Here is a 9,066-nt window from a genome sequence, read left to right as displayed (position 1 = left end):
CAGAAGTCAGACCTCCACCGATCTCATATTGATGACGTATGCTGAGGATAGGCCAAAAACAAGTCCTCACACGGCTATGCGAATGCAACATAAAATTTTTGGGCTGATCAGCTGTTTTCTGTCTGTTATTGGCAGGAGCGGACTGAGAAATTAAAGTGGACATGGAAAACATAAATAAAAAATTGGCCCCATGTTGTAGGTGGGTCCAAATTGACAGAAGGTGGAGCAACAGAAGTAGGCGGGGCCAGCAATACTGTAGTACAGAAGAAAATACTGCTGCTCTAGTGGGAAACCGTGTCATCATCCTGAGGACAGCAATACAGTTGATTTCAGGAGGGCACCTATGCACGCTGGCCAGATGCTCCTACATTAATTAAAGGGGTATTCCCATCTCAGACAATGGGGGCCTATTGCTAGAATATGCCCCCATTGTCTGATAGGTGCAAGTCCGCACCGATCTCATAAACTAAGCCAGCAAAGTGAAGGAGGGCACACTGCGTAGACTGGTGCTGGCTATGTCTGTCGGCACCAGTCTACGCACGTCTACAGATTTGAAGTGAATGGAAGCGGTAGCTGCGCAAGCGCAGTGCGTCCTCCTTCACTTTGCTGGCTCGGTTTTTGAGATAGGTGCGGCAGGTGGGACCCGCAACCATCAGACAATGGGGCCATATCCTAGCGACATGCACCCATTGGCTGAGATGGGAATACCCCTTTAAGGGCTCATTCAGACGGCGGTATGTGTTTTACGGTCCACAATTTGGGAACCGCACACGGCTGCCGCTCTCACAGAACATGGCTATTCTTGTCCGCAATTGCGGACATGAATAGGGCATGCTCTATATTTTTTGTGGGGCCGCAGAACGGAACAGGATCCGCATCTTTTGTGGCCCCTCTGTGGAACGGGTGCGGACCCGTTCATACGGCCTTGTGAATGGGCCCTAATGCTGAGAGCATCAGATCTTTATGTACCTGGCTGGTCTGTCCACTGTACAGTGTGAGCTGACATGGCCTCTAGATGGAGGACATGGCCTGTGTGTTTCCAGGGGCTGCCAGGAGTCAGACCCCCACCAACACACTGTATAGAAGCAGAGTGAGAGTTGCCACGTCTGGCTGACTCTCAGTGACTGCAGACACTTAGAACTACCACAGCACACAGGCAGTAATGGCTCCTTCCCCTCACGCAGCCCGCCCTCAGACTTATATCGTCTGCGTCACAACTGGGAAACGAAACTATTCGTGTCAGGCCGGGTCACGTGATTGGTGCACATCGCTTCGGGCGCCATCTTAGATATCTCCCCAGTAGTAAAGGGAGCGGTAGCTGCGGAGGACGCGTACACAGAGGTTACCCACTTCGTTCTTTTCTCCCCCCAAGTATATCGTTTACGCACGGCCTTGTATTTCAGGACTACAGCTGGAAAAGCCGCCACCCTTCAGTGAGGTGAGTGACGCTGTTATTGTCCTTCTTCAGAGCTCTAAGATGGCGGCGCCGCCTGACACTGAGGCAGATAGATGGTAGTGAGGCAGGCACTGACGTGGGGAGGGGGAATAGTTATTATCAAACTTAACTTTAGTATTTAAGTAAAAACGGTTTTCCTGTCCTAAATGTGATAATAAAAGCAGCAGCCTGCTCCTCCGCTGTATACTTGTCACTGGTTTCACATATTCTGGTATTGAAGGGGTTGTCTGAGTTCAGAGCTGAACCCCATTTTCCCCCAGACAGCCCCCATATGAGCAGCAGAGATTTCATGTGCTCTCCTTTGCCCTGCATTTAATGGAGATCCGGTGAAGTCGCCTAGCAGTCCCCACGGAGAGCTCGGTATGTCACCGGCACTAATGGGTGGGCTTTATCGCTGACCTAGCCTGTAAATCTGCCAGTGCAGCGCTAAAGCCCACCCATCAGTGCCGGTGACATCACCGGGAACACTTCCCGGCCTTACCTGTGGAGAGCCCGGTGCGTCACCTCTTCTCCTGAAAATGCTGAATCACGCAGGAAAAAAAGGAGAGCATCGGAGCATGGTGCTCATATTAGGGGGGCAGTCTGGGTGAAAACGGGGATATGTGGGGTTCAGCTCTGAACCCGGGCAACCCCTCTTAATACCAGCCCTAATATACTGACCCTCTGCCTGCGGACACGGACCCATTCACTTGACAACGGTCCGCATGCCTTACTTTTTTAGGGTGCGGAGACGCAGACACAACCGTTCCGTTAGGAGTCGGTTGTGTTGCATTGAAGTGGAACAAACCAGATCCATCGCTTAAAACAATGCAAGTCAGATGGTAACGGATCTGGAAGAAAAGAAACAGATCTGGCCCCATTGACTTACAATGTATTTAGTGATAGATCTGGTTTGTTTCGGTGACCAGACACAAAACCGCAGATTGGGGTATAATTTTCCTCTAGGTCGCCTGCACACAGTAAAATGCCCCCTTTAGTGTGGCACCTGCACACACAGTAGTGCTCCCCCTCCCTGCACACAGTAGAGTGCCCCCCTTTAGTTGGGAGCCCCCCCTCCCCGCACACAGTAGAGTGCCGGCAGCTGAACATTGAAGCATGGAGCGTTGATCCTTAGGATGCAGAGACAGTTGACAGTGAGACATGCCACAGCTGTCACATGACAGCCACCGAAATCCAGGGTGGTTGGGACGAGGAACGCAGTGTTTTTTTTTGAAAAAACAAACAAAATAAAACCTCTCAAGAAAGGTGAACAAGTTGGAAACCATGTGCTGCCACCTTATGGGCAGACGAGGTATGACTCTCTGTTGAGCAGTAGCAGCATTTGGGAGGGAGAGGGGGCTCTCGTGGGCCTCAGGTGATGAATGGCCCATAGGCCCTAGTTTAACCTGAATGTATTCAATGAGGAAACTCTCTTCAGACAATTAGCTAATTATGTTCATGAGGAGGAAAAGGTGAAAGAAATAAAGTGGTTAATGAACATGAATTGTGCTAATTGTACTTAATTGTCAAGTATTCTCCATTTTTAAGTTTTATACCTAAATGTCTGTGGCTAATATAACATCTGTAAAGAGGACGGATTGTGAGTTGAATCAAGACATTAGTCTGGTTTTCTCCTGTTCAGACACGGCACATAGGGAAGTACTCGGACATTGTGAAATATAGACCGTATCCGGAGTCATGTCTCTGCGCACATGTGTTCTTCCGTTCTGCTTCTGATTGGTTGCTTTAATATATACTTGATGGCTAAAGGCGAGTTTGGCTATGACCCAATTTACATGGCCAAGTACTGCATGGTGGCGCTGCGAGATGGCGTGTCCTGAACATGGACTACGGTATGAGGTATTGCTTCTATAAATAAGACCTGTCACCGCTCCTGACTGCATCCCCCATGTAATACCAATTCTGTGGGGGGGTGTACCTGCACAGTCTACTGAATGGATAGTGAGTCTGTGCAGGTACACCTCCCAACTGGTTACCACCCCTCTGTACCCTTACTGCAGACTGCTAGCAATTCATTCATAACTTCTAGTAGAAGTAATAAAGGAATGGCACAGCATAGTCATAAGAACATATGCTCCAGAACAGTTATTACAGGGGGAATGCATGTAGCTATCAAAACAGGCATGTCAGGAAAGGTGAAAGGTCCTCTTTGAGCATGTAGGCCAGGAGCCAACGAGAACATGGGGCCAAACGAGACATGAACAGATCCTTATAAAAATTGTTCTCAGACATCCAGCATTGTGAGGAATACGGCCATACCAGTCGGTGTAGTAATTGACTTATTTGTTTTGTCTTTTAACAGAGGTGGATAAAGACATTGTGGTGTAACCACCCCTGAGGAATGATGTCTTGCACCACCGTAACAAAATCTTTTCTCTGCTCTCCATTGGACGATATGCCAAGGTAAGAGCAAGATGACTGCCTCGTGCCCTGCTGTTTCCAGTTCTTAGGAAGCAGTGTCTTGATTTCCTGGCTTATACCTCCCAAGGGATGCCACTGGGCATAGTGTCCTCTCTCATAGATATGTATATTTCTCCTATAGGAGACAGATGACACTATGCCTGCTGAGCCAATTTTACATATAAAAAACAAACAGAAAAAAACATATTGGGTATCCTCATGTCTGAAAAAGTGTGAACTATTAAAATATAAATAAAATCTCCTATGCAATGAACGCTGTAAGAGAGAAAAATATATAAAAATGGCGCAATTCGCCATTTTTAGTCAGTGTCCCCCCAAAAATAGAATAGGACTGTTCTGTTTTGGGCCGGACGTCCCATAAAATGTGGATTGCACACAGCTTTTTTAGTGGTTTATTTATTTTGCATGGTATTGAGTATAGCAGTACTTTTTTATGGTATCGAAATCAAATCAAAAGTTTGGCATCGCGACAACCCTAAAATGGGATGTGTCAAGTTTCTGGTTTTCGGCCAGGGGTAAAAAAAAGTGTGTGTGTGTATACATCTTTTTATATTTAAAGTATATGTATTTTCTTTTCAGCTCACACCTGCACTCATGTGCATCTGTACATGGAAGAGTCCCCTCTGCTCTTGAAAACCAGAAGCTTTGTTCCAAAGCAAGCTTATCTGAATTGGTTGTGCAGATGAATGGTAAGTAATGTGCATATGATCAGTGTGACATAGCCGTACATGAGCGTGTTTTTGTGTTGCTATCACCGGGAGCTGGTGATTTTTTTTTTTTTTTTTTTTTTTTTTTTTTTTATAACTTTGGTGGGTTTCTCCTGTGTATGATATCAAATTCAGTTTTATAGTAGCCTGTAGTCGTTCACGGGAAGTCACTTTAGAAATAGAATTTTAATTTCTCTTTTTTTTCTTTCTTTCCATACCAGCAAAGAACCTTAAAGCCGTGTCAGAATTTGTCCAAAAACATTACGGCGAGTTGATAAAGTTCACACAAGTACAGATAACTGTTCATGATCTTAATGGCACTATCTACATGGGGCAGACATATCTGAAAGAAGGCTGGGAAGAGTCATATCTTCCAAAAATAACAAGAATGGAGGTGTTTGGCACTCTGGAGGTGGACTATGTGGACATTTCTCCCTGCCCCAGTGAGCAGTGGGTCATACTGGTGGGAGAAGATGGATGTGTCTATGCTTATTGGAATGAAGAGCTGAAGTTAATTGCAAAAAGCCTAAAAGAATTTGTAGAATGCGGCAAGATGAAAGTTTATGCATCGTATCTGTATTCTGAATCCAGTGATGAGGTAGGATGTAACTCTAATTCTCATCGGTTTTGTACATTTTGGTGCCTTTTTTTTGTGATGCTATTTTTGTCCTTTCTAAAATTTAAAGGGGACCTTTCACCGCTCCTGACATGCCTGTTTTTAATAGCTACTTGCATTCCCCCTGTGATAACGGTTCTATTCTTATAACTGTATGTTGTGCCATTACTTTATTATTTCTACTAGAAGTTAAGAATGAATTGCTAGCAGTCTGCAGTAAGGGTACAGTTGGGGGGGGGGGGGGGGGTGTGTGTCTCTGCACAGTCTGAGAATGGAAGTTCTAACTTGATAGAGTAACTTTGTGCAGGTACACCCCCCAACTTATTTCCTCCCCTCTATACCCTTACTGCAGACTGCTAGCAATTCATTCATAACCTCTAGTAGAAATAATAAAGGCATGGCACAACATACAGTTATAAGAATAGATGCTCCAGTTATTACTTGGGGAATGCATGTCGCTATTAAAACAGGCATGTCAGGAGCGGTGACAGGTACTCTTTGAATGGAAAAAACCTTGCTCACATTTTTATTTTTTTAATGGCACAAAGCCCAACTAAAATGTATTTCTTTATCCCCTTAACGCCTGGCGCCGCACATGTACGGCGCTCTGATCGGGTGGGTGCAGGGCAAGTGCAGGGTCCTCGTGCTGCTGTGATGCCAACCAGATGGCAGCGTGATGCCTTTCTTAGGCATCGTGGCCGCCTTCCGGGCGAGAGCCTGTGAGATCCAGCCCCCTGGATCTCACAGGCAGAAAGCTGTGAGTAATACACACTGTATTAGGGTACTTTCACACTAGCGTTGCAGATAAAAAAATTTAAACTGCCGTGGATGATAGTCAGTGTCACTACCACCAGTCTCAGACACGGCACACCTGCACGACCTCCCTTCTCTCTCGCGCGCGCGCACACACACACAGTTGGCGGTTTTCAGACACTATGTATTTCCATCTGAGAGACATATTAAATTTTTTTTTTTTTTTTTTTTTTTTCTGCTGATGGTCTTGTGGGGGCTCATTTTTGCAGATTTTTTTATTTTTTATTTTTTGTCCCACCATGGGACTTTAGATATTTCAATAATACAGCACAGTACATGCTGTTTAGGCCTCATGCACACAAACGTATTTTCTGTCAGTGTTATCCAATACATTCCAGAAGGGTTACATAGCATCATAAATCAATATAATGCTATGTGACCCCTGGCAATGCAAGGAGTTCAGGCCGGGTGCTGCAATGCTGACTCGCTGCATGACCAACGCTCGTCTGCAAAGGGCCTAAGGGTGCCACTGCTTCAGTGATGTGTCCGCAGTGTTTACATGTGAGGATTTGAAGGGCAATGAAGACGGGCTGGGAGCCACGGATTGGCGGAAAGCAGATAACTATAGGTCCCTCTTGAGGTAAGAAGAATGCAGCCATACATTCACATCAGTAGTGGTCTGTCTGCTTGGGACACTTACTAAGCTAAATATGACAAAATGTTCCACAATTAGTGTGTACGTCAGGACTGTCTGCAAGCCCAAGTTCTGACTATTTTATCACACTGACTTCACATCCCAGGTATACCTGGCAGGCGGACCGCCCTGTCTGTTACTGCACCTCCTGCTGTTGATATTTGGGTGAAATGCAGATAGCGGGCCTTCAGTCTCACTTTTTAAGGGTTCTGTTAAGTTGTTATATTTCTCCCTTTCAGGATGCTGAATCTACAAAACAAAGTGAAGAAATACAGAAAATCCGGCAAAGAACAAGGGATTTTGTGAACAACAATGCAGATGAGTTTAAAAAGTTCCTGGCTAAAATAAAATCACTGAAACAAACATGAACTCTGCTCTACAGCAAGAAGGTGTCTTACAGGACATGGTCTATTTTCTTGCGGTGCTCTTCGTATCCATTCAGTCCCCATAGAGAATGAATGGGTCGCACACTTGCGGACCCGTGAATGGAGCCTTTGTGTGGAACCTGAATGATGGGTGGGCCCCAAGTAATTCAATAACAAAGCCTTGTGGATTATTTCACTTCAACTTGCTGTAATCTCCTGACCGTTCCTACATGTCCCAGAGCAGAGAGCACTCATGTACAATCAGGTGACGCTAATGTGAAAAAGGTGTCCTTGCATAGCTTCCATAAAATGGCGTGCACAGTTGTCTGGTAGCCACGCGGCGAGGTGCCGGCTCAGCCATTAACCAGTAGTGCAAACCTTCTGGCAATTCTTTTATATGTGCCACATTAGGGCATTTGTATTATTTTCAGAGCAGGCAGAGCGATGGCCGTAGATCAGTCGTGTGAAATTTGCTCTCAATTCTTGTTTATAGAATGGGATTTACTAAACAAAGACCACCAGAATCCCTTACAAAGGGGGCCTTACAGTAGCCAAGCCCTGTGGCTTATTGACATGTTCAACACCAATTCATGTTCTCTTCATTGTCCTGGTACGCAGAGCAGCCATGTCCGAGCTACATTGTATTCAACACTGATGCATCACCATCCCGGAGGAAGGCATTGGAAAATCAATAAACTGGAGTTGGTCCATGGAAATCCCACAATTCCAGATGGATACGTTTCCACTTTTGATGTTTTGGAGACATATGGGAGAGTGTGGCAGCTGTAGTCTACTTGTCTGCATGGTCAGTGTGAGGGTAAATGCATCTAGACCGGGTGTATATTAGTATCCAGTGTATATTCAACTACAATAGGGTAGTTGAATATACACTGAAATATCCTTTGGAGGGAGACCAGCAAGATTCATTTTCTACAAGATACATTCTATAATAGAATTTCTTAATAAAGTGTTAAACTAAATTTGAGTTCTAATTCTTTTGAGCGTTATCTATATGTATACTTTCTCCTTATGCGCTGTGGTTTAGGAATATCCATAACACTACACAGTAGGACGTACAGGTAATAATCTTATTTTGCGTGCCTTCTCATGTGCCTAACACAAGGCTATAAAAGTACCGCCTCCTATCATCATTTTACAATGGCACCATGGAGTGGTATAGATAAGGCAACAAGTGAACAGTTCTTGACGTCGATGTTTTGGAAACAGGAAAAATGGACAATTGTGAAGATTTAGGTGAGTTTGACAAGAACCTAACTCAAAATTGTGTGTCAATGTATGAGACAACATATGAATTTATCACTCGTACTACTCCCTGGAAACTAAATATCACCAAAAATGAGGGGGTAATTGAAAATGTAAAACTCAATTTAAAATGGATCAAAAAGCACACTAAATAATAGAACGGTCTTGCCATTATGCTGCTAATTTAGTGGGTATACAGATAACCAGATAGATGACACTGCTGTTAGCTGGGTTGGTGTCCAGATAGTCAGGTACTTGACACCAGCGGGGTGGGTAGCCAGAGAAGAAGGGTATGATACAATGCACGTATCCTGTCGGTGTAATGCCCTATCAGGTCTATTTTGCCCTAATGACCTCCTAATACGGAGTCATCGCCCTGAACCTCCGTCCGAAACCTCACCCTGTTAACACTCCCTAAAAAGCCCTATTAGGGGAAGAGAAAAACATCCAACTACACCAGGGGTCAGCAACCTTTTACACACAGTGCCATTTTTGAAACCATCAGACAACCGGGTGCCAGTGAACAACAGCGCTCCATAGTGTTAGTTAGATTTTCATTTTTATACAGTACAAGTACATAGTTGTACTGCTAATAGTAAGTTAAACTCACTAATTAATTAAAGGTGTTTACCTTGCCATTAGCAGCACAGCTATAAGTGAAAAAATTGAATAACTGGTGCACACACAAAACATGTTCATTTTTACATGTGCTGAAAAGTAAACAGGACTTAGTTTTAGTGTGATCCCTGTGCTTGTATTTCACGGCTCAGTTGTGCTATGTCTGGCCTGTA

The 9,066-nt window shown here is 44.7% G+C and overlaps 1 protein-coding gene across 1 annotated transcript; it reads left to right on the top strand.

Moving 5' to 3' along the window:
* The first annotated feature begins 1,282 nt into the window (after positions 1-1,282).
* LOC122941592 lies at positions 1,283-7,992 on the top strand. Its single transcript, XM_044298950.1, has 5 exons — positions 1,283-1,438; positions 3,759-3,859; positions 4,457-4,566; positions 4,806-5,182; positions 6,887-7,992. The coding sequence occupies exons 2-5, from the start codon at positions 3,798-3,800 to the stop codon at positions 7,013-7,015; spliced, it is 678 nt and encodes a 225-aa protein (XP_044154885.1). The 5' UTR covers positions 1,283-1,438; positions 3,759-3,797; the 3' UTR covers positions 7,016-7,992.
* The last annotated feature ends 1,074 nt before the right edge of the window (positions 7,993-9,066 follow it).

This window comes from Bufo gargarizans, chromosome 6, assembly GCF_014858855.1.
Source record: "Bufo gargarizans isolate SCDJY-AF-19 chromosome 6, ASM1485885v1, whole genome shotgun sequence".
Lineage (NCBI taxonomy): Eukaryota > Metazoa > Chordata > Amphibia > Anura > Bufonidae > Bufo > Bufo gargarizans.
Note: the sequence above shows the minus strand (reverse complement) of the source record. Positions and strands in the feature narration are given on the sequence as shown.

What these genes read in the sequence shown, in the direction of transcription:
- LOC122941592 (XM_044298950.1), top strand. Translation starts at nt 3,798, where the DNA reads ATGATGTCTTGCACCACCGTAACAAAATCTTTTCTCTGCTCTCCATTG. An exon ending in CCATTGGACGATATGCCAAG is followed by an intron (nt 3,860 to 4,456) that starts GTAAGAGCAAGA and finishes TTTTCTTTTCAG; the next exon opens with CTCACACCTGCACTCATGTG. An exon ending in ATTGGTTGTGCAGATGAATG is followed by an intron (nt 4,567 to 4,805) that starts GTAAGTAATGTG and finishes TTTCCATACCAG; the next exon opens with CAAAGAACCTTAAAGCCGTG.